General features: G+C 37.0%; 1 protein-coding gene across 8 annotated transcripts in view; it reads right to left on the bottom strand.

The window, feature by feature from the left end:
• The window catches only part of chl1b (cell adhesion molecule L1-like b), a 75,273-nt gene that overhangs the window by 12,433 nt on the left and 36,746 nt on the right, over nt 1–26,094 (bottom strand). For all 8 annotated transcript variants that reach the window (XM_067373917.1, XM_067373916.1, XM_067373923.1 and 5 more), the window contains exons 17-23: nt 25,667–25,864; nt 25,383–25,453; nt 22,932–23,154; nt 20,228–20,340; nt 19,830–20,034; nt 16,485–16,607; nt 8,929–9,105 (exon numbers count right to left, since the gene is read on the bottom strand). In XM_067373917.1, coding sequence (XP_067230018.1) covers nt 8,929–9,105; nt 16,485–16,607; nt 19,830–20,034; nt 20,228–20,340; nt 22,932–23,154; nt 25,383–25,453; nt 25,667–25,864 — 1,110 coding nt within the window. The remainder of the gene's footprint in view (nt 1–8,928; nt 9,106–16,484; nt 16,608–19,829; nt 20,035–20,227; nt 20,341–22,931; nt 23,155–25,382; nt 25,454–25,666; nt 25,865–26,094) is intronic.

Below are 26,094 nucleotides of genomic sequence, written 5' to 3'. Positions count from 1 at the left end.
CTATGAATTTGAGATCAGTAATATTCACAAAACACAATGAATCTTGCACTATTACCATTGCCACCAATATATTTAATATTTACGATTGTACATTTACTGTAGTACTATGGTACAATAGTCTTACAGTAGCTTACATTATTCCTGTAAATTACAGAGATTGCAGATGATAGCAGGCAATCTATATTGATATTGATGTACGTATCAACACTAGAGTTAGAGATTGTGTATATACTGTCTCGTTTTTAATGCATCTCTCTCTCACACTGTTCTGTTCAAGTATGAGTGGCATTGTATATTTATTCTCATGATGTATTATTACTAATGTAAAAATGTGTTTGGTTATACTATTTCCACAGATGCATCGATGAGCGTCAGTGATGTAGACAACAGTTAAGATGCTCACATCCACATGCCCTGAACGGTGATGCAGAAACACAATAGGAGGATCCATCTGTCTCTGACCACAACTACTTATCAAAATCACATCTCAACCTGAAGCCACCTACATCTGAGATGAGAACACAATGCGTTGAGCCGGCGCCATTGTACACAACTCTGAGAAACAACCATCTTTGTCAGCACACAGGGTTGACATCGGATGTGTTTCATTCAGTCGCCGAGCACCTTACCAAAACATACACCAACAGCTTCCAGCTACACACTTGGGATCAGCTCCTGATTACTGATGAAGCTGTGTCTTAATTTATTGCAGGGTGATCTTGCTTAAAGGTTTGGTGTTTCAAATCCTGGTGTTGTGATAAATTCATAACTGCAAATTCAGAGTTCCTGGAATACCTTCGTCCAGGCGCTGAAGTAAATGCAGACAGAGGCTTCATCATTACCGATTTCCACTATGAAAGGAAGGTGAAACTCGTCATTCCAGCATTCACCAAGAGAGACTCTCCGAAGAAATCACCATCGCCAAGTGGTCATATGACTGAAAAACTTCAAAATCCTTTCTTAAAACAGTTCCAATTAAACTCACCCCTAAAATTTATCATTTAGAGAATTTGTCCTGTGTAACCTAAGCAACATAATTTCTGATGTAGAGGAGGAATAAGTGTTGATTTGTAGGTGTGTTCCACTTCTATCTGTGCTGTAGTTTTGATTTAACTAATCAGTGTAAATAGTGTATGCAGTTATTTTTTATAAACCTTTACTATGTTACTTATCTGTAAAGTTATTTCTATAAACCTTTACAATATGATAATGTTATCTTTTGTGAAGTTTTGTTTTAATCTTTACAATGTGGCCAGATGTTAGCTGTCAGTAATTTCTTATAAAACCATATAATGTAAGATCTGTAGATTCCCCTTAAAACTGGAAGGAATGAAGTCTACTGATTTAAATGGAATAAGTCATGTCAAGTTTGCAAATAAATTCCATCTTGGTTTATTGCATATGAAAATTAAATGGTGAAATATTACATGAAGATCAGTAAAAGTTCTTACAACTGATTTTATACAACTCGTATTAAATGATACATTTTCTAAAACAAATCACAAAGTTATCTCTTGTTTTACAAAGCTGATTTAAAATAATTCCAGTCTTCTTCACCTACACCCTCTACATGCTGCTCCATCAACTCCTGACATTCCCATGGTTTCCTCTGGCCACTTCTTCATATCGTCTACCCACGTTAACAATGTCGATATGAGACCATCTGATCGTCGTATAAAGTTTTCTCCGTACTCCCAATTTAAAACATTTACTGCATTAACGTTATTTGTCATTTTGCTAAAGTTATAGCTATTAATAATCTAACCAATCGTCCACTGAGTGTCTGACTCTAGGCTATGGAGGACCAAACCTGCAGATATTAAAAATGAATAAATAAATGAAAGAATAAATAAATATATAAATTAATAAAAAGATAAATAGGTAAATAAGTGTGATAATACGAAAATAAATAAATGTCCTGATAAAATAAATTATTCATTTTTAATAAAAAATCATTTTTCCCCCCCTTAATTTCTTTTCTGTGTTTATACATTTTTCATTTATTTTTATATTTATATATTATTTTTACATTCATTTTTAGATTTATTTATGTATATATGTATTCATTTATTTTTAGATATTTATTCCCACATGTATTTATTTTTAGATTTATTTATTTATTGATTCATTTATTTTTACTTTTCCGTGTGTAACATGGAAATGAGGAAGGCGGTCCTTCTGTAGCTTCAGTGCATCATTGGTTAAGAGCTCACGCACAGACTCATCAGGCCAGCTAAACGATAGAGATCGGAGTTTTCAAAGAAAATGGCACCAGCTGCAGAGTTGCAAGTTATTTTTCACCTAATGTTATTCGATTTGTGCCGAAATATTTAAACTATATTCCAGAAATAAAAACACGAAGCTAAAGCTACTTATGTGATCCCCAGCATCATCATCATCATCGAGTCTGGAACCGTCGACTTCAGACGCTAGAGTGATGACGCCTAGGTTAGAAGATTGTTGATACCTAGCTATAATTTTAGCAAAATGAGAAATAACATTAATGCCGTTAATGCTTTAAATTTGGAGCACGGAGAAAACTTCATACGACGATCAGATGGTCTCATATCGACATTGTTAACGTGCGTAGATATATGAAGAAGAGCCAGAGGAAACCATGGGACTGTCAGAAGTTGGAGCAGCATGTAGAGGGTGTAGTTGAAAATGACTGGAATTATTTTAAATTCAGCTTTGTAAAAAAAAGTGATAACTTTGTGATTTTAGAAAATGTATCATTTAATATAAGTTTCATAAAATCAGTTGTAAGAGTTGTTTGTTGTTATCAGGAAGCTAGAGAACTTTTACTGACCTTCATGCAATATTTGACCATTTAATTCTCATATGCAATAAACCAAGATGGAATTAATTTGCAAACTTGACATGACTTACTCTGTTTAAATCAGAAGACTTCATTCCTTTAAGTTTTAAGGGGAATCTACAGAGATTACATTATATGGTTTTATAAGAAATTACTGACTGCTAACATCTGGCCACATTGTAAAGATTAAAACAAAACTTCACAAAAGATAACATCTAATCATATTGCAAAGGTTTATAGAAATAACTTTACAGATAAGTAACATCTGGTCACATTGTAAAGGTTTATAAAAATGACTACACTATTTACACTGATTAGTTAAATCAAAACCACAGCACAGATGTGGACCGCACCTACAAATCACTTATTCATCCTCTACATCAGAAATCATGTTGCTTAGAAGGTTACACAGGATCGATTCTCTACATTTTATCAATTTTAGAGGTGAGGATAATTGGAACTGTTGTAAGAAAGGATTTTGAAGTTGTTCAGTCGTATGACCACTTGGCGATGCGTATAGTTTCGGTGGTGTCTTCTTCAGAGAGTCTCTCTTGGTGAATGCTGGAATGATGAGTTTCATCTTCCTTTCATAGAGGAGATCGGTAATGATGAAGCCTCTGTCTGCCGTTACTTCATCGCCTGGACGAAGGGATTCCAGGATCCCTGAATTTGCAGTTATGAATTTACCACAACAACAGGTTTTGAAACACCAAACCTTTCAGCAAGATAACCTTGCAATAAATTAAGACAGCTTCATCAGTCATCAGGAGCTGATCCCAACTGTGTAGCTGGAAGCTGTTGGTGTATGTGTTGGTAAGGTGCTCGGCAACTGAATGAAATGCATCCAATGTCAACCCTGTGTGCTGACAAAGATGGTGCAATTGATGGTGTACAATGGCGCCGGCTCAACGCATTGTGTTCTCATCTCAGATGTAGGTGGCTTCAGATTGAGATGTGATTTTGAAGTGTAGTTGTGGTCAGAGACAGATGGATCCTCCTGATGTGTTTCTGCATCACAGTTCAGGGCATGTGGATGTGATCATCTTCACAGTTGATCACTGACGCTCATCGATGCATCTGTGGAAGAATATACAACCATAAAAATGTTTACATTAGTAATAGTACATCATGAGAATATATGATGGCACTCATACTTGAACAGAAAAGTGTGAGAGACGCATTAAAAATGAGTTTATACACAATCTCTAACTCTAGTGTTAATACTTAAGTCAATATCAATATGAGAGATGTAGCTAGATTGCCTGCAATCATATGCAATCTCTGTAATTTACAGGAATAATGTAAGCTACTGTAAGACTAATGTACTATAATACTACAGTAAATAGGTACCACTGTACTATCGTAAATAGTAAATATATTGGTGGCAATGGTAATAGTGCAAGATTCATTGTGTTTTCTGAATAATACTGATTTAAAATTCATAGAAGGGACTTCACAAATCTAGCATTAGGTTAACAAGCACATGGCTAGCAAACTTAGCTTACCTGAATCTGACAACCTGTTCAGCAGCCGCCGTGACTTCTTTACTGGAGCATCATAGCCGACACATTTCTCGGGTAAGGGTGTTCGTCAGTCAGCTTCCCGTCCATGAAATGCTACGAAAACACATACGGGCGCTTGGGTGGGCACTTCAAGTTTAGCGCCTTCAGCCAGTGCCTCAGGTGCTTCTCGTCTTAAGGTGGAGGGTGTAAATCATAAAGTGCAGCGCAACACTCCGACCGCTTAATCTAATATAAGTTACCGTTACAGCTATAGGATTACGGCTAGCGACTAGCATTAGTTCCCTCTCAGCCAGAAGTAAGAAAAGTCAAACGAACGCAATGGTGTCACCCTTGTTGTCGCGAACATAAACTGATACACACGCAAGAGCTGTCACTACAAAGCCAGAGTAATCGAGCGAGAGCTTCAATCAATGATGAACCAATGGTAAGCAAGCCCTATGAGCAAGACCAACCCACCTAATTATCATACAAGACAAAGAAATGTAAAAATAAATACGAAAATAAATTTAAAAAGTTGAAATAAATAAATGTTACAATAAATTAATCTGGAAAAAAAAATATATTGGAATAAATAAATATAAAAATAAATGAATGCATAAAATAAGTAAATATAAAATAAATGGAAAAATAAATAAAATAATAAATAAATAGAATTAGAAATAAATAATAAATCATAAATGCAGAAAAATAATAAATTAAGGGGAAAAAATGAATTTTATTAAAAAATAATCATATTTATTGGTTTATTCTCCTATTATTATTTATTTTCCTATTATCACATTTATTTACCTATTTATCTATTTATTAATTTATCTATTTATTTATTTATTCTTTCATTTATTTATTCATTTATTCATTTTTAATATCTGCAGGTTTAGTCCTCCATAAAAAGGACCGCCTTCCTCATTTCCATGTTACATACGGAAAAGTAAAAATAAATGAATCAATAAATAAATAAATCTAAAAATAAATACATGTGGGAATAAATAAATCTAAAAATAAATGAATGCATACATACATAAATAAATGTAAAAATAAATGTAAAAATAATATATAAATATAAAAATAAATTTAAAAAAGTTTTAAAAATGTATAAACGCAGAAAATAATAAATTAAGGGGGAAAAATTAAAAAAAATGAATTTTATTAAAAATGATTTTTATTTATTTTTTTGTCATTCATTAATTTATTTTCCTATTATCACATTTATTTACCTATTTATCTATTTATTCATCTATATATTTATTTATTCATTCATTTATTTATTCATTTATTCATTTTTAATTTCTGCAGGTTTGGTCCTCCATAGTTACGAATGAGAATGCAATAGCAAGAAACAAGGAAAGGTATTTAAAAATATGATGTCATACTTTTAAATGTCACACCAGAAATATTAAAGTATTATAAAAGGGTCTTTTTTTGTATGGCAATGTCACAGTGATGGTATCAGATGAAAATACCATGGTATGGAATAGCACAGAAACCAAGGTACTTTAAAGAATACAATGGTTTCATCATGTTTCATGGCCAAAAACATGACAGGGGATTCAGAATGTTAATGATTATGTATGAGAATGTGGAAGACAACTCTCATATTTGGATTTTTATGAAAAACTCCCAGAAGATCCAACTCAGATTTTTAAAAAACAAATTTATGCTGCTCTTGATTTGATGTTACAATCGGGCGAGATTAATAAAAGAGAATTTGAATTCCTTAAAATAAAAAATCCTATTATCTCTACATTCTATACCCTACCTAAAATCCACAAATGTTTAGAATTTCCCCCAGGACGTCCAATATCAGGAATTGGTTCATTAACGTCCTCTATTTCTACATTTGTGGATTTCTTTTTAAGACCATTCTGTGAAAAAAATGCCTTCTTTTCTGGATTTGTGGATAACCAAAGAAGGTAACTACCTCTATACAGATCTTTTTAGAAAACCTACAGCTCGCAATACTTTTCTGAGAGCTGATTCTTATCATTCTTTACCTTTGAAGAACAGCTTACCATATAGTCAAATGTGTCAGATAAAGAGAATTTGCAGCAAACCAGATGATCTTAATAGGAATTTTAACGTTTTAAAAGATTTGTCTCACTGTAGAGGATATACTGCTGAGCAAATTCAAGCAGCAGAGACAAAAATTGAGAGTCAATCCCTATTAAAGGAATAATAAGCTGTAAAACTAAATCGGTTATTTGTCTTATAACATGCATGTGGGAAATCATGTTGGCAAAACAGCTGGCGAGTTGAAAACGCGCATTGCTGAACATCGTAGCACAATTCGTTGTAGCAACATGAATTATCCACTGGCTGCACATTTTGTTGAATCTAACCATCCCGTTGCCTCTTTACATTATATAGGTATTGAGCGAGTGTCTCTACCGATGAGAGGTGGCGATCTTACTCAAACGTGAAGCCTATAGGATATATAAATTAAAGGTGCCCTAGAACTTTTTTTTAAAATATGTAATATAAGTCTTAGGTGTCCCCTTAATGTGTCTATGAAGTTTCAGCTCAAAATACCCCATAGATTTTTTTTTAATTGATTTTTTAACTGCCTATTTTGGGGCATGATTAGAAATGAGCCAATTCAGGGTGTGTGGCCCTTTAAATCTCGTGCTCCACGCCCCAAGAGCTCGCGCTTGCCTTAAAACAACATAAAAAAGTTCAAACAGCTAATATAACCCTCAAAATGGATCTTTACAAAGTGTTCGTCATGCAGCATGTCTAATCGCGTAAGTACAGTGTTTATTTTGATGTTTACATTGATTCTGAATGAGTTTGATAGTGCTCTGTGGCTAATGGCTAATGCTACACTGTTGGAGAGATTTATAAAGAATGAAGTTGTGTTTATGAATTATACAGACTGCAAGTGTTTAAAAATGAAAATAGCGACGACTCTTGTCTCCGTGAATACAGTAAGAAACGATGGTAACTTTAACCACATTTAACAGTACATTAGCAACATGCTAACGAAACATTTAGAAAGACAGTTTACAAATATCACTATCATGTCAGTTATTATTGCTCCATCTGCTATTGTCCTTGCTTGCTTACCTAGTCTGATGATTCAGCTGTGCACATCCAGACGTTCTGCCCTTGTGTAATGCCTCAATCATGGGCTGGCATATGCAAATATTGGGGACGTACACCCCGACTGTTACGTAACAGTCAGTGTTATGTTGAGATTCACCTGCTCTTTGGAGGTCTTTTAAACAAATGAGATTTATATAAGAAGGAGGAAACAATGGCGTTTGAGACTCACTGTATGTCTTTTCCATGTACTGAACTCTTGTTATTCAACTATGCTGCGGTAAATTAAATTTTTGAATCTAGGGCACCTTTAAGAACTCTTACTCCTTACGGTCTGAATGTTGAATTTGATCTCAGCTGTTTTCTATAAGTGTTTCTTCTACTTTTTAATGTTGGTTATGTTTCTATTGATACTGACGTGTATTTATTCTTGTCATGTATATTTGACAGATATTTTAGAATACTTAATTGTTTGATTGTAGATTTAATTGGGATTAATTGTATGCACCTGTTGATTGTCTATTTATGCTCTCTCTACTCTGAGTGAAATTACACCTGGACAAAGGATTTTTGCCGAAGTGTGCAGTCATATTTCTCATATACATTTGGACTTATCCCTCCTGACTGGCACCCCAGACGGCAGTGCATTTGTTTCTTCTTTTATAACAAAAACATGATATTGCCATGGAAACATGTCCAGAAATACATAGAAATACTTTTATAATAAAACATTATTGTTCTCATTCATGCAGTTGTGGTTAAATTAAGATTTTTCACTAACTGTATTTTCTTGTACAGAAAATACAGTTGTACAGATAATACAGATGTATGCTGATCATGTTTAAGTCTACTATAGGCGGTTGTTTCCCATTGACACATAAAGATATCTCTCCTCACATCAGAGCAGTCATTTGTTTTCTTGACTGTTTTCTATTACTCTGCTGAATATTGGTATTATGCCTTGGGATTTTCATCTCGATCATATTTCTTCCGTAAATACAACTTCCTATATAAACCCTCAGTGAAATGGAAATAAACAGCACTTTATCAACAATCTGCTAACTGCCGATGGTAAGTATGTCGCATTGAACCATTAATCATGATAAATGTGCTGTAAATTCACAGTTGTGTGGTTTTTCCATTTAATATATATATTTTAATGTTGATTACCAACTTATTTCTTTGTCTGTAATAATAACAATCCAACATTTCCATTCCCAAAGGCAAAATATTATTTCTTCTTCCTTTTCGCAGGCAAGCTTTTACCCTCAAATCAATAAGTGCTTGGTCTTCCAAGACAGTGATGAATGCAGCCCAGTCACACACTGTTATGATATTGTTTAGCTATAAAGAAATGCTTAGATGGGCATATGAAAAGCTTGGTGAGATGGGAGGTCGAAATAATGTCCCCTGCATTCGCCGGGTCGATGCCCATAACAACAGCAACTTGGTCATCCATGTCAGAGAGCCAGATTCCCTGTCCTTTGGAATGCCACAGGCTGACTCCCCAGAGAAGACCCCACCCCTGAGCAGCTGCTGCCCCATACTCACTTGCTTCAGGGACAGTGGTGCGCTCCTCGCTGGCAGCTGGTCCGCAGCCCACCCGCGTGCAACACCGTAGGTAAAACTTGTATTTGCTCAGTGCTTCCAGGTCCTGGAGGTGCAGCTTATTGCTGTCAGCAGAGATGTTGACGGTCATCAGAGGACCTAGTTCCTCTGTGTCATTTACTAAACAGGAAAAGGAAACAGCGTATCATCAGTGCATTTCTAAACTATTAATATAGTTCCACATATTAGAAATATCACACAGATTATAAACCAGAAAGAAAGATATGCAGCAAAGCGACATGTGCTCATCATGTGTTATGGTTGGTCGCTCAGCTGGACGGGTAGCAGGAAGGCTATGTCATTGAAATGTCAGATGTGTTTAGTCAGCCAGAGGTCAAATTCATTTTTTTTCTACTGACACAGACTGACAGTCTTCACTAGGATTGTCACAATACCCAAATTTCAGTAGTGGATGACAACAGGGTTGTCACAATACTTTGACTTGTGGTACGATACAAAAGTATCACAATGCCACTTACTGTATGTTGTTTGGACGTGTTATTGGATGTCATATTATTATTATTTTTTAAATGCACAATACTGTATATAAATAAGTATTTACAAATTTTTTTAGTTGTATTGAATATTTGAATATTGTCTTATGTCTAAATTCAACCGCAACTAACACTCCTTATATTATTAAAGTCCCCATGAAATCAAAATTGAATTTTTTTTGGCTTTTAGTATGAATATGTTAGCCTTACTGTTATCTATAAGCTAGTGTGCTCCAAAACAATAACAAAATTTGCTTTTAGAAGATAAAAGCATTCAAAACTTACATTCTCTCACTTCCGCCAATATGGATCAATAATTTTTATGACATCAGTTGGCACTTCAGTTTCTCATCAGATTTTCTGTCCAGTCAAATGCTCTCTAGAAACGTCCTACCCCCTACATTATAAATAGACGCTGAAGCTGCGACTAAAATTGGTCACTTGTTCACACATTTACTATTTTCTACATGGTGAATGTTGTGAATGAACTGAAATACGGACAAATGCTTTGACTAGCGCTATCAGTCACATGAAAACCCCTTAACTGTTAAAGAATGCAGGTAATAAACTCATTCAATCAATCTCTTTTTCACAATACTCTTCTACATAATACAGTAAGCTTCAAAGAACAATATAAATTGAGAACAAACAGTTTACGTTGCTAAGAGTGGTTGCTAAGGGTGTTGTGTAGCAATACACAGAACTGTTGGGTGAAGCGGTCATAGCCATGTTTTATCGTGAATAAAACACAGATATTGACCAATCAGAATCATTGCTGCATACCAGAAAACTTATCTGACCCATTTTAATTCTGCATAGAATATACAGTGGGTACGGAAATTATTTGTTATATTGCAGCCATTTGCTAAAATAATTTAAGTTCATTTGTTTTTCCTCATTAATGTACACACAGCACCCCATATTGACAGGAAAACACAGAATTGTTGACATTTTTGCAGATTTATTAAAAAAGAAAAACTGAAATATCAAATGGTCTTAAGTATTCAGATCCTTTGCTGTGACACTCATATATTTAACTCAGGTGCTGTCCATTTCTTTTGATCATCCTTGAGATAGTTCTACACCTTCATTTGAGTCCAGCTGTGTTTGATTATACTGATTGGACTTGATTAGGAAAGCCACACACCTGTCTATATCAGACCTTACAGCTCACAGTGCATGTCAGAGCAAATGAGAATCATGAGGTCAAAGGAACTGCCTGAAGAGCTCAGAGACAGAATTGTGGCAAGGCACAGATCTGGCCAAGGTTACAAAAAAAATGATGCTGCACTTAAGGTTCCTTAGAGCACAGTGGCCTCCATAATCCTTAAATGGAAGACGTTTGGGACGACCAGAACCCTTCCTAGAGCTGGCCGTCCGGCCAAACTGAGCCATTGGGGGAAAAGAGCCTTGGTGAGAGAGATAAAGAAGAACCCAAAGATCACTGTGGCTGAGCTCCAGAGATGCAGTCAGGAGATGGGAGAAAGTTGTAGAAAGTCAACCATCACTGCAGCCCTCCACCAGTCGGGGCTTTATGGCAGAGTGGCCCGATGGAAGCCTCTCCTCGGTGCAAGACACATGTAAGCCCGCATGGAGTTTGCCAAGATGGTGAGTGTAACACGGTTAGTAGTTGTGGGAAGAAGGAGGCGGGAACCGGCGAACATTCAACGTAACTTTAATGTAAAATAAACAAAGAACAAAACGAAAGTAATGCCGGCAGACCCTCGCGGACGTCTGCCGGCCACACAAACATAATAAAACATAAAATAAAGTCCAGGCCTGGTCCTCTCTCGTCCTTCACTGATGTCACTCCTCCTTTTATGCCTCCGGAGCTCCTCCGTGAGAGACTCGAGGCCGGCACGCCTCGCAGGTGATGCTCGTTATCACTCGCGTCACCGGCCTCGCGCCGTTCCCTCACGGCTCTTGCCCGCCCTGCTCGTCACATACCCCCATCGCCCCTCGCAGGCCAGGGGGTACTCCCGCGACTGCGCTTACTCCCCCCCGGGGCCTGTCTCGGCGGCCGCAGCACCTGGGGATAAGGACAGACGAGACGAGAGAAAGGAGACGGAAGCAAGGGGAGCGACAGGATGAGAGAGGGGAGAGAGGAAAAAGAAAGAAAAAAAAAAATTCTTGGTCCGGTTCCCCGACACACTGCTGCTCGGTCCTCAGCCTGCCAAGAGGCTCTTCCTCGCGGTGCCACATGCGATGGCACTGGACGCTTGGTGGACAGCCCGATCTTCGACCACCTCCTGGCGGCCGGCGATGGCTCCTCCGGCTGAGGGCAGCCGGCAGCGAGTCCCCCGTCCCCTGCTCCTCCCCTTCATGGCGGACGGCAGCAGGCTCCGGCCCACGGCGGACGGCGGCAACTCCTCCGCTCCCTCCTGGACGGCAGCCACCCCACCTCGTCCCAGGAGCACGGTATCCGGGTCTCCGTCCCACCTTTCACTTGGCTCCAGCACCACCGCCTCGGGCAGCCTCTCGCGGTCTTCACTCCCGCGCTGCCCGAAGTCCGCAGCACCGCGATCCCCCTCAGCAGCGAGGGCTGACAGCATGTCCCTCCTTCCTCCCTGGTTTCGGCACCAATGTAACACAGTTCATAAATATGGGAAGAAGGAGGCGAGAACCGGCGAACATTCAACAAAACTTTAATATAAAATAAACAAACAAAACGAAAGTAATGCACCCTCGCGGACGTCTGCCGGCCACACAAACATAACAAAACATAAAATAAAGTCCAGGCCTGGTCTTCTCTCTTCCTTCATTGTAGTCGCTCCTCCTTTTATGCCTCCGGAGCTCCTCCGTGAGAGACTCGAGGCCGGCACGCCTCGCAGGTGATGCTCGTTATCACTCTCGTCACCGGCCTTGCGCCGTTCCCTCACGGCTCTCGCCCGCCCTGCTCGTCACAGTGAGAAATAAGATTCTCTGGTCTGATGAGACCAAGATAGAACTTTTTGGCCTTAATTCTAAGTGGTATGTGTGGAGAAAACCAGGCACTGCTCATCACCTGTCCATTACAGTCCCAACACTGAAGCATGGTGGTGGCAGCATCATGCTGTGGGGGTGTTTTTCAGCTGTAGGGACAGGACGACTGGTTGCAATTGAGGGAAAGATGAATGAACAAAGTGTGAAAAATTTAAGGGGGTCTGAATACTTTCCATATACCCACTGAATATTTTGAAGCGATATGGAGGAGATTAGGAGGAGAAAACAGCGACATTACCGAGCTCAACGGCTCTGGACGAGCTGCGATATAAACAATATGCTATTGGCTATTATAAAAAAGGGGGGGGAGATGTTCGATATGTCCCACCCTGTCTTCCTGTTTCAGTGGAAATTACATTAACACATTGGATAAACACTTCAGTGAGCCTTTAAAGTTAAATAAATATAAAAATTTAATACTTTTTCAAGCAATTATTGATGAACAGTCAGAAATAGGGAACAAAGAATTTAAGAGATTTTTCTTGGCAGTATTGTTGCATGATTTTATACATTAGATGCAAATTTGGACACAAACCAGATATATATATATATTTTTTTTTGCTTTCACTCATGACAAACCAATTGTCTATGCATTAATAACCTCGGCAAGAACTGCATTTGACCTTTCACGCACATGCATCACAGCAAGGGACGAGCGTTATTCACAGATCATGCACACACATACAAATGTGTGCATTTGAAAGTAGCCATCAGTCAGAGAGGACTTGAGAATCAAATTAAGTACTACAGATTAAAACATCATTTCCTGTGCATGTGATATGAAGCTATTGTGCTTATGCAGCTTAAATAGGTTTCAGTCTGCCCTGCAACATGTTCTGATTCTCCATGTCTCCCAAATAATTCTCTGTCAAATAAAAATAAATAATAATAAAAAGAACTAGTTCTGTAATTCACAAAGTGCATATTTTCACAATGTGTGATTTCAGCATAGTTGGATCTGGCTGCGGGCCATCTGTGCAGTGGCTCTTTAATCCCAGTTGCTATTTTCCATTCGATGGGTACAGCTGTGTGCTCTCTCGCCAGCATTTTACACACCACTTTCTTCAAGGGGACTTCAATGAGCCCACTTCAAAGAGAACACAATGGTTGTAGCAAGCTCTCCTGATGAAAATGTTGCTTCTTTTAATACGCAACCTGACACTTGGCCTCAATGATCAGCTGCAGCATCAAACACAATTAGCTGACGAGGCCTCCCAGACTGTGCGCATCATAATCAGCTTCGTCATCACTCCTGCTGGGATCTGGTTACGTGTTGAACGGTGTGCGTGCCCTGCCTGGTGTTATACTGTGATATGATGCATGTAGAACAGCGTAGGGTCAGTGTGAAAAAGGGTGTCAGGATGGTATACCAGGTCATAAAAGTTTTTCCCATGAGGTCTGCACTATCTACATGCCATTATTTGGGAAACCCTAGTGTAGACAATCTTAGCTCTTAGGTACAGTGTTGCATTCTTCAAAATATCTTCTATTTATTTCATCGGAAGAAAGAAACTCATACAGGTTTGGAACAACATAAGTGAGTAAATGATGACAACATTTTCATTTTTGAGTGAACTATCCCTTTTACTTAATGAAAAAATAACTTGGGGAGTAAATATTTTAGGTTAAAAGGGTTCAGCTGACAAAATAAGTTTGCTAAACAGAAAAAGAAAAAAAAAAAAGACTAAATTAAGGGGAATTAATATTAAAAACATTTTTCCTATAGGAGCACAATCTGAAAAGTGGGGGATAGCACAATATAAAATGTATAATATTAATTAGCAGTAGTCATTCACCCAGTAGTCTAACTGCTTTGCTGAAAAGTAGGCATACACTGCAAAAAAAAAAAAGAAAAAAAAAAAAAAAAAAGTGGTAACACTAGTTTAGAATCCAATTCTCACTATTGACTGTGGCTTATTATCATGCAGATTACTAGGATATTGGCTGTTTATTAGTATTTATAAAGCATATATTAATGCCTTATTCTACATGGCCATATTCTACATCCCTAATACTACCCAATTCCTATCCAATACCTAAACTTAACAACGACCTTGCTAACTATTAATAAGCAGCAGCAATTAGGAGTTTATTGAAGCAAAGTCATAGTTAATAGTTAGTTAATAGTGAGAATTGGACCCTAAACTGAAGTATGAATGTTTCTTCACAAGTTTTCTATTGAATTCTCCAATTAAAATATCAAAACAAGACCTTTTTTGAATTATTTTGAATTACTTACTTTTAAATTGTTTATTTTATTATTATTTTTTTTATAGTTAAGCAAGTGAAAAAAAATCTGCTAGTGCATTAAGACAAAATACACTTATATATCATATTCAAGATACAATCTATGCAAACAAGTCATAATATCCTATGCAAATTCTCTGAAGAGTTTGGTTCCAAAACGCGACAAACGGCATTTTAAAAAAAATTGAGTTTCCACCAAAATCAGTATTGTATCTGGTCGGTATTGAAAAGTCCTTTATTAATTTTGCGCAAAATGCTATATCCGTCATGTTATTCTGTAACGTTTTCTCTTTTTCTTTCCAAAACGCGACAAACGCCAGTCTCTCTTCTGTTCAGAATGCAATATATCCGCTCAACCAATCACAGCGCACCATTCCACGCACTGTAAACATTGAAGCTGTTTTTAATACCAATGCACTCAACAAATGTGTTTATTTAACCGTGCAGTGGCGCCAGATACTCTTTAATCGGTAATAACAAATAATTTATAACATTAACAAGATGACCCGTTGAATTCATTTTGGGAGTGACGGCTGAATGTATTTTTAGTAAAATGTCTGTATATAAGATAAATATTGGCAAAGTTTAGACTGTCATATATGTGAATCAACTTACATTGTTGCGTATTTTCAACTTTTATATTGATGCATTAATTGCATTTTGAGATAAAAAATAATAAGTTTTTATAATAAACTTTTTAAAATCAAAATGTAGATTTGAATTTTTAATGTTTTTATAACCAAAAGATGCTATGTGAAAGTCTGAAACAGAAAATAGTGGTTTTCATCGTGCTACTTTCTTGGTAAAGAAAATGCCTTTTACTCAAATGAATCAAAATGGAGTTATTGCGTTTTGGAACTAAACTCTTCATTTCTTGTTTCAAGGATTTTTAGATATTTTGACTTGAAAAAGGCTGGACTGCTTTTACCTTCTGCGATGATGCTTGCCTCTGTTAGAGAGGTTTTGTTTTATGTGGTCGGCTACAATTATGCTTAATCTTACAATTAAAATTTGAATATTAAAATCTATATCCTGAATCCTGAAAAAAATACATCTTGCTATTTAGAGATATGCTATATTCCCTATAGTGCTTCACTTAACTATTAATATGATGTGCACTGTTAACCCGCCACAATATGTAATCAGTGGTCTTATTCACTGTAAATCTTAATTAAAACCAAAGCGTACTCTAACGGCATGCAGTAAATAGCTGTTTAATTCACTAGTGTGCATTCAATTCAGTATAACAGGACTTGCAAAAATAAGTAAATTGAGTGAGGAAACTCAAAGAAGTCAAAGTAATTATTTTCCATAAATCATTTAGCAAATACATCTGTGTCTTATTGAGGTCCTACGCAGTCATAATACTGAACTGTCTGTTGAATATAAGATGCAACTGCCAACCCTAAGGTATGGCGCAACAATATCTCCTAGTGGTGAGACGTAGGCATCACTTGATGTAATGAGACATGGAGTATAAAAGAGCACTTTGCTGTTTTCCTAAGTCCAAATCTGCATCTGCATCATGGGGAGCATGTTGATACAGGGCAATAGCGTTTTTATGCTCTCTGTGCCATACAAATGTACATAGTCTGGCCCTTTAAGTGACAAGTGGTTAGTGGTTTTACTGTAGAATCACTATAATGACCAGTAATACCGCTGTGGCATGGGCCATGTCAGAAATGAGGAAAGCTGTTTACTCAAACCCCTGCACATAACCTAACAGAAAGATGTAGCAAGGGTTATGAACAAAATGGAAATGCAATGTTAACATACTTAGCTGATATTGGAGGATGTAGCCAATTAGGACTCCATTTGCGTCAACTGGAGAAGACCAGGTCAAGGTGACCTTGTGTTTCTGGATGTTTGAAACACTGAAAGCAGCTGGTTGACCAGGTACTGAATGTAAGGAAAGAAAGAAAGATTTGACAGGTATATTTATTTATTAAAATGAACATTTCAAACACATATGGTAATTACACAGCCCTGCATCTTGAAAGAAAATGAAATGCAAAGAAAAAACATTACCTAATTGAGTGAAGTTGAGTTCAAAAATATCAATCAAAACTTTGCATCATGCATCATTTAGGCTAATTATATGTATCAGCTTTAACACTCTGGGTCGGCGGTCACGCCGGCGTGATCACCGCATTTTTTTTCTAACCAGTGTGGAAGAGACTCAAAATACTCTGTCAACGTTGCACATACAATTAAGAGTTATGCACCATTTTAATCTGTGGAATATTTTCTTTTATTTGTGTACACTCAGAGTAACAACAAAATGTTGTGCTTTTTGTAAAATAAAGAAAACAAACATGATACGTGATCTCTCGTCTCCCTCTGAACGAAGTCCAATCTGATTGTTCTCAGAAAATGAACTGTAACTTAGTGAATACTAATCACAAAAAAATTAGACTTGTGTCTAAAAAAACGTAGAAATGTCAGGTTTTAAATCGTGTAAGTCCAATCGAAAAGAAATATTCTCTGTTTATGTAATCTGTATGAAAAGAGAGCCATGTCAGAAATACGTGATCCAGCTCATTACCCGCTAATGCGGCCACGCCCACGGAGTCAGCGCTATTCAGACGCAAATTCAGTCAATACATGCATTCATCGTCTCAATCGTGTATTTATTGTCTTGAAAAGTGTTTTGAATAGCCATAGTTAGTGATCTCTGGCCTCTGTTAGTTCAGTTATTTCCTGGATTGCCTATTCTTCTTCAGTGCTCAGGCATTTGTGGACTAAAGGTGTACTGAGCGCCGTCCGGCTTTAAGTATGAATTGTAAACACAGTATCCAGCACTCATTGTAATGACAATAAATCCTGAATATTACTCCTCTGTATAGAAAATTGACAAACATATGAGAATCCATCAATATTTCTCCAAATGTGCATGCTTTTAAGCTAAAAGCCTATATGAAATGCCACAGAGGTAACATAATTGTTCAGACACTTTGCATCACAGAAATACATTATATTTTAAAGAATATAATAGAATACTATTATTTTAAATTGTAATAATATTTCACAGTGTTGCTGTTTTTTCTGTATGTTTGATATACACCATGAGCTTGAGAAATGATCAATGTCTCACAGGTTTTTTCACAGCCTACCTGACTGAAAGGCCTCATTATTTATGCAGCTCATTAGAGCTCTTTATGCAATTCTTTTGTCTTCTCAGGTGAGAATCACCCATTATACATGAGGATTCACGCCTCCACGCATACTGTGTTTCTTGACCAAAGATGTTTTAGAAAATTTAAATCTCTCTATTGTTTTATATGAACAAGCAGGCAGCATTACCTCATTTTGAAGCAAAAACTCTAGTCTACAACCTCAAATACCCAGAAGTCTTGTGAACAAAGATTTAATATATATTTTTTGGCTTTATTTCAGTGACTTAAGTTTTTTGTTTTTTCAATAACCACGCATAAACATTATTCCTTCAAAAACACATATTATTGTAGCCTAGTTTGTGCTGAATACAGTGTAATGACACTTTTTCCATTAATATGTTTATGAACAACTGAAAAAAGCACAAATGTCAGGGCATGTCAAAACTTCTCCAGGGCCCCAAAAATCCTCAGACCCCTGAGGGTTAATGCACTTATCAAAATAAACTTTCTTTGACTGTTTCAATGAAAAAAACTGACAAAAAGAAGTTTTTAAAATGTATAAGTTAACTTTTAGTCTGCAAAGCAGTGGACAAATATGTTCAAATTCTCTATTTAATGTCAAAGAACTTTATATAAACACAAGTTTATGTCAGCAATAAGGTGCGAGGCTTTGCTGTATCGTGAATACGATGTGAAGCGGAGTGCCTGCAACCCCTTCAGCCTTGACTTATTCACAATACAGCACTAGCCTTAGTATCTTATTGCTTTTGTAAAATGGTTACCACCCAATATTCATTTATAAAATACAAATATTAAAGCCAAAAATATGTATCAATGCAACTTTCATGAAGTAAAATCACTAAAAGCCTACCTTCTGCCAGAAAAAAACAGTCCCTGACCGTGAACAGCAACAGAAGTTACATTATTACACCATTAGATGGCAGCAAAGACTAGTCAATCTAGTCAATCTTTATGAGTGTGTCAGTCAGCAGTGAAGACTTTTACATTGAAAAGACTGAATTGTTGTGAACACAGAACAAGACGCAACTGACAAATGCTTTGACTAGCGCTGTCAGTCACGGGAAAACCCCTTAACTGTTAAAAGGACAAGATAATACATCGGACATTTAAACAGATTTTTTATTATGAACATAGGACTGATCTGAAGGAAAATGCTAAATCTGAATGCAGTTAATAAACTCGCTCACTCGATCTCTTTCTTGCAATACTCTTCTAATTAATACAGTAAGCTTCAGTGAACAAAATCAATTGAGAACAAACATATGTTTACGTTGCTAAGAGTGGTTGCTAAGGGTGTTGTGTAGTGATACAGAGAACCGTTGGGTGAAACGGTCATAGCTGTGTTTTATCGTGAATAAAACACAGCTATTGACCAATCAGAATCATAGCTGCAGACTAGAAAACGTATCTGACTCATTTTAATTCTGACCTTCATGACCAATCAGAATCAAGGACAGGAACTAACCATTTTATAAAAATAAATAAGCTTTTTTTTTCACAAAAAATAATATAACTTTATGTCACTGTTTGCATGTAGTAAAACAACCACAGATGTGGCAGAAAACATATGGGTCATTTTTGCAGTTTCTTCTGGCACTTGCCATAGTTTTAACCTTGAAATCAGGATTAGGCATAAAATAACACAATACATATGAAAATTGGCTGGGAATTGTTGTAACTGTTGTAACTTGATACAAGACTTTTTCACCATTGTAGCAAAAATGCTACAAAAATCACATATTTTGTGAGCAAATGACATGTTAGAGCAAAACAGTCACTGTTTTTGGAATCAGCACCCTAAAGTTAGTAAGAAACAAGTACTGGATTTCATTCAGCAAATATGGTGCAGGGAGGTGATATTCATTTGTTTGTTCCAAAACTCTGTGACTGACTTTCTTTTAACTATTTCCATCTCATTTATCACTCCCAGAAGTAATTTATTATGTTTAGCTCAAGTGTTCACACATATCTTCTCCTCACTCACCTCCTTCAGGGGTTTTGAAGCTGACCGGATGACTTCCAGGCCCATTTCCTCTACTGTTAAAGGCCATGACAATGAGGCTGTATTCTGAGAAAGGCCTAAGCCCGGTGATTACAGCGTGGTTCCTCTCGCCTGAGAATGTCGATGTGTGTTTGTCACCATGTGTCTTCTTTGAGTCCAACAGACTACGAAGCCTCCACAAGCTTACCTACAAGTACACAAGGTTAGATTAGTCCGTAGGTAGTGAAGGTACAGCTGATGAGTAAAAAACAACATGGATTAATACATGTGGATAGCTGTGACAGCTTGCTGGGAAACAAGAGGAGCTTCAAGGTCACAAAAAGGGTCATTAGCCTTCAAACCATGGCTAAAAAGCAAAAGACACAATGGTGCGGAATTACCCTGTAGCCCCCCAGATGTCCATTGAGTTTGTCCTTGTGGACATGCTCCCATCTGACCTTCACCATGGTGTTGTTCACTTCTACGGCTACATCCTCTGGAGCTGCTGAGGGGACTATGGACGAATAACATGCAAATGAAATATTACAAATAGCTCTATATAGCTACATTCAAATTACACTGTTCCTACATCAAGATAATGTCAGTGAATTAGATTCAGCTATATCCACAGAATAAGGACCAAGAAATGTGGTGTAATTTTGTGGGTAATCATGGGAAAAACTGTGGTGGGGGTAATAGTTGTTTACGTGGAGTTATGGACTGTAATATTGTTTTTATGCTTTGTAACTACATTCTGTTATCAAACACAATGCAAATTGCCTACACAAAAGTTATTTGCCATACACAATCTAAGTAATCTATATAAACAACACTCAACATTCACAAGCTCACAGACACTATATATAACACTTGCTAATGGAAAGAGGGAATAAATCCCAGTAAACACCAGTGTTGGGGAAACAAGTGTACCTTGCCAAGCTAATTTACTGATAAATTAAAAATTAAGAAATATAATTAAGTATAATTAAGCTATTATTTTTGAAAAGGTACTTAATAAAAAGTAGATAAATACATTGATAGAAGCAATATTTTTTAAAGGTGCCCTAGATTCAAAAATTGAATTTACCTTGACATAGTTAAATAACAAGAGTTCAGTACATGGAAATGACATACAGTGAGTCTCAAACTCCATTGTTTCCTCCTTCTTATATAAATCTCATTTGTTTAAAAGTCCTCCGAAGAACAGGCGAATCTCAACATAACACTGACTGTTATGTAACCGTCAGGGTGTACGCCCCAATATTTGCATATGCCAGCCCATGTTCTCAACATTATGAAAGGCATTAGACAAGGGCAGCCAGTATTAACGTCTGGATCTGCACAGGTGAATCATCAGACTAGGTAAGCAAGCAAGGACAATAGCGAAAAGTGGCAGATGGAGCAATAATAACTGACATGATCCATGATAACATGATATTTTTAGTGATATTTGTAAATTGTCTTTCTAAATGTTTCGTAAGCATGTTGCTAATGTACTGTTAAATGTGGTTAAAGTTACCATCGTTTCTTACTGTATTCACGGAGACAAGACTCGTTATTTTCATTTTTTAAATACTTGCAGTCTGTATAATTCATAAACACAACTTCATCCTTTATAAATCTCTCCAACAGTGTAGCATTAGCCGTTAGCCACAGAGCACAATCAAACTTATGTAGAATCAAATGTAAATATTACGCGATTAGACATGTTGCATGACGAACACTTTGTAAAGATCCATTTTGAGGGTTATATTAGCTGTATGAACTTTGTTTATAGCTGTTTAAGGCAAGCACGAGCTCCGTGGGCGGAGAGCACGAGATTTAAAAGGGCAGCGCTGCATAAATCGGCGCGTTTATAATGATGCCCCTAAATAGGCAGTTAAAAAAATTTATAAAAAAAAAAAACAAACTATGGGGTATTTTGAGCTGAAACTTCACAGACACATTCAGGGGACACCTAAAACTTATATTACATCTCTTGAAAACATGTTCTTGGGCACCTTTAAAATAATTAACTATTAGGTTTAGGACCCAAGAATTAGAAGATTTTACACACTGTATCATCATCACTGTATCACTGCTTTTTACACACTGTATCATCAACAGTACTTGTGAAGTATTGCATTCGGGTTGTTTAGTTACATATATATATCCTTGTGAACATGCTCCCATCTATATATTAAAATAGTTGTTATAACCATTAAAAAAACTTGTTTCTGCCTTTTTTTTTTCTGCCTTTTTGACTTTTTTTTAAATTTCCAATTGCGAGTTATAAAGTCAGAATTGCAAGATATAAACTCACTATCACGAGTTATAAAGTCAGGTGAACCATCCAAATGAATTGATTCACTAGAATGAACCGTACTTTTATTCCTTCAGGTTGCTAAGCTTGAAATCTGCATGCACAAAACTGTGATTTACCATTAATTTGCTTATTTTCATTTGGGGAGTAAATCAGTTACTTCCACAACACTGGCAAACATGCGCTAAGATAAGAGAGAAATAAGAAAGAGGGAGACTGAGAGCGAAAAGGGGACTAAACTAAGCGTATTGCAGAGACGTAGTAAGTGACCTGAGATAACATCGGGAGGGCAACTCCAAAAGAAAACTGAAGGCAAGAGAATAATTACAGTCGCAAATGTAAATAGCTCATAGCCATGATAACATTTCATTTGTTAGTCTACAAAGACTCTGAGTGAGGAAATCGTTCCCCCTTGTGCAATTTAATATCCTCAATAAGGCAAAACAAATCGTGGGTATCAGCGCTGCCGTTTAGATATTGTTTAAAGGCAAGATTAAGAAAGCATTCTTTGCCCTCTAGGTGTGTTGATATTCTCGTCACACATGTACTGCACTTTCGCTAGGGGGGGTGGGTGTTTCCGTTTACAGGCATTGCTTATTTGCAATATAACAAGACCCTTACAGACAAAGAAAAGGTTAGAAAAAAAATAAGATGTGTCTTTCAAATTCTTCACCTTCTTTGTATGCTCTCAAAGGTAAACACGCACAATGCTTTGACAGTGAGTGAAATGTCAATGGTATTGGCTTATTTGAATGCACACTCATCTCCACAGCTCAGACACAATGGAGGTTGTTCCTACTTACAATCCTCTCCTGAGTATCCCGTTATTATTTTGGGGTCCGGACCCCAGCCTGCGTGGTTCCTGGCCTGAATTTTGATCTCGTAAAGGACGAACGTTGGGGTGTTTTTAACCACAAACAAGTGCCTCTTCACCATGTGCTCCACCCAGTCCTCTCCGGTGCCTTGTCTTCTGTAGCTTACTTTGTACTCCAGACCAGGCCCGTTGTGTTCAATAGGTGACAATGGCTGTGACAAGAGTACAAAAGAGCTCTGTTAGCTGACGGGAAACAGTAAATCAAAGGAAATAACATTTAGTTGCTCAAACACTTGCTGTTTTTATTGTCTCAGCCTCAGAGGGCACGCTTATAGAACTTTCACTCGCTGACTATATGACGGAATTGCACACAAAGTAACCAATATTTACAATCAGAATGGCTAACATTTACACCTTTCACCGAAAAAGGATGAACTTTTTTAATTTGTCCAAGTTAATATAATGAGCATCTGAAGGTGGTTAGTGGCAAGTTAGCTAGACATGCCTGAATAGAACTGTATATTCATGCTTTGTTTTCTTGGTTATGTTTTCAAAATTACCTGAATTCTGATGAGAAATTTTAGGATTTAAGATTTTTAAAATGATTTTGAAAGAAGTCTCTTATGCTCACCAAGGCTGCATTTATTCGAAAAAACAGAAAACTGTAATATTGTGAAATTGTTACGTGTGGTTGTAGGGACAAGCACAACGACGATGAAGATGACAAATATAACAATACTTTAATTCCAAACAGAGTGAGACAGCATACACACGTGTTGATACAAACGAGAACGGACGATGAGTGAGGGCAAACACAGGATATAAATACAAGAGACTAACAAAGGAACTAAACAAGGTGATGGGATAATTAACAAGACACAGGTGGATCAAATGAACTAATAAGACAGACTGGGGAAAAACTAGGTCACAGGACACCGTACATGTAACAGAAATACTATTATTCCAGTTTTCAGTGTCACATGATCCTTCAGAAATCTTTCTATTATACTAATTTTGTGCTCAATAAACATTTCTTATCAATGCTGAAAACAGTTGTGCAGCTTCATATTTTTGAGGAAACATTTTGATGAATGTTTTGTGATACATTTTTGAAGTTCAAAAAGCAGCAATTATTTGAAATAGAAACATTAATGTCTTAAGTGTCACTTTCGATCAGTTTAATGCATCCTTGCTGACTGAAAGTATTAAAGGGGTGGTTGATTATGATTGAACTTTTTTAACTTTAGTTCGTGTGTAATGTTGCTGTCTGAGCACAAACAACATATACAAAGTTACGACGCTCAAAGTTCAATGCAAAGGAAGATATTTTTCTTTTAAAAAATTCAGTTTAAGGACTAAAACAAACAGCTGGTAGGGACTACAACGAGCTTCTTCCCGGGTTAGTGATATCACTAACTCTAAATTTACATAAACCCTGCCTCGGGGTGAGGCCATGTTGGGCTGCTTTAGAGAAGAGGAAGAGTTGTTGTAGTAGAGTGTTGTTGCCATGCCGTCATTTTACGCCGGACTGCTTCACAAAAGAGGGTCAATTAAACGCTGGATTTGCACAAAATATGAACATGACGGCACATGCTCGTCGATGAGTTGAATCAACTCCACAGCATCTGCATACATTTATCAACTACCCTTTCCGTCCAGTTGCATTCTAAAAGTTGTAACTTCTTTCTGTCTCTCCATCAGTGTCCGAAAAATGTAAGGCTGAATACCGCTACTGACAATCTTCATTTTGGCTGCGTGAGATTCTGCAGCTTTTTTGCTGTTGAGCAACTGAAGCACAAGCTTCACAAGCAGAATATGTTCATTGCTGATATACCTGTTTCATTGTCAGTAATTTATCATGATGTCAAACAATGTAAGAATTGACTTTTATTAACACAGCTCTGAGGTACAACAGTTAACTTTTCTTTTACAATCATCCTGCAGCAAAAGACAGAATAAAATGCAAATACTCATTAAAGTCTACCATTAACAATGAAAATCCTCATAATTCTACAAAAGTACAGGTGTATTAGCATGAAAAGGCAGCCGAGTAATAGCCCAGAAACCATAAAAGAGATTCACCTTTATGTGAAAATCTGAATTTATGTATCCCGTTACCTTTTACTTTTTAATCAAAAACTCTGGACTCCTTTTGATGGGAACCTCTGTCCAGAGAGATCTATTTCAGCAGGGCTTTGTAACTGTACCAACAGCACGGCGATGGAGATAGCCATGTTTTTCTATGCAAAAATTCCTATCTTGGGAAATACGCTTATCGATAATTGGAACCTAACAACTGACACTGTTAGTTTGCTCTCCCCCTCTGAGAACTAAATGAAATTCTGTATTTGAGAGCACTTCTTTATCTGTGCAGCCCTTCCAGTGCTTTGAACCTTAGATATTCTTGAAGACTATTGGAATTGAACGTTTAGCATCGTACCTCCCAGTTGATATCCATTTCATGTGGCAAATGACCTTCGATCTTGATATTTTCTGGGTTCTTGTCAGGTGCTTTGGAAAGAGCAGAAATATGGATTTTGTTGGCGGTGAAATTGTTAGTGGAAAAATGGCCTGTGAAATATGCACTTTATAGACTGAAGCTTAAACGAAAGGGAAAATCAATTATCTCACAAGTTTTAAAGTTCAGTAGGCGATGAAGTTGGCCTCAATGTTATCTGTGGATGTGACATGGTTAGGAGAAACAGTAAGAAAGCTTATATATACCTAATGCTGGAGTTTTGTATCTTTCAGTGGCCTGGCTTGGCAAACCTCTTCCAACCTCACTGATGGCGGAGACTCTAAAGCGGTAGTCCGCATGTCCGTGAAGCTTCAGAAAAGTATAGCGATGGTTTCCTGGTACTCTCTTCATCTCCTTCCAGGCACCTGGCTCATGTTGGCTTTCCTCAAACTCTATAACAAACTCTGCACAAAGTTTAAAATTAGAACTGTCAACACATAGACCACATTGAATCTTTTTTCAAACCTAAATATGTACATGTTGAAAAATCACACTACCATTCAAACGTTTGGGGTCAGTAAGATATATCAAAGGCTTTATATACAGAAAGACTGTGTACTCCTATTACTATGAATGGGAGAAAGTGCAACGCACAATATGGCGGAATAAGTCCTGCCTTCTGAATAGAGGAGCT

Source organism: Chanodichthys erythropterus, chromosome 21 (assembly GCF_024489055.1).
Source record: "Chanodichthys erythropterus isolate Z2021 chromosome 21, ASM2448905v1, whole genome shotgun sequence".
In the NCBI taxonomy this organism is placed as follows: Eukaryota; Metazoa; Chordata; class Actinopteri; order Cypriniformes; family Xenocyprididae; genus Chanodichthys; species Chanodichthys erythropterus.
Note: the sequence above shows the minus strand (reverse complement) of the source record. Positions and strands in the feature narration are given on the sequence as shown.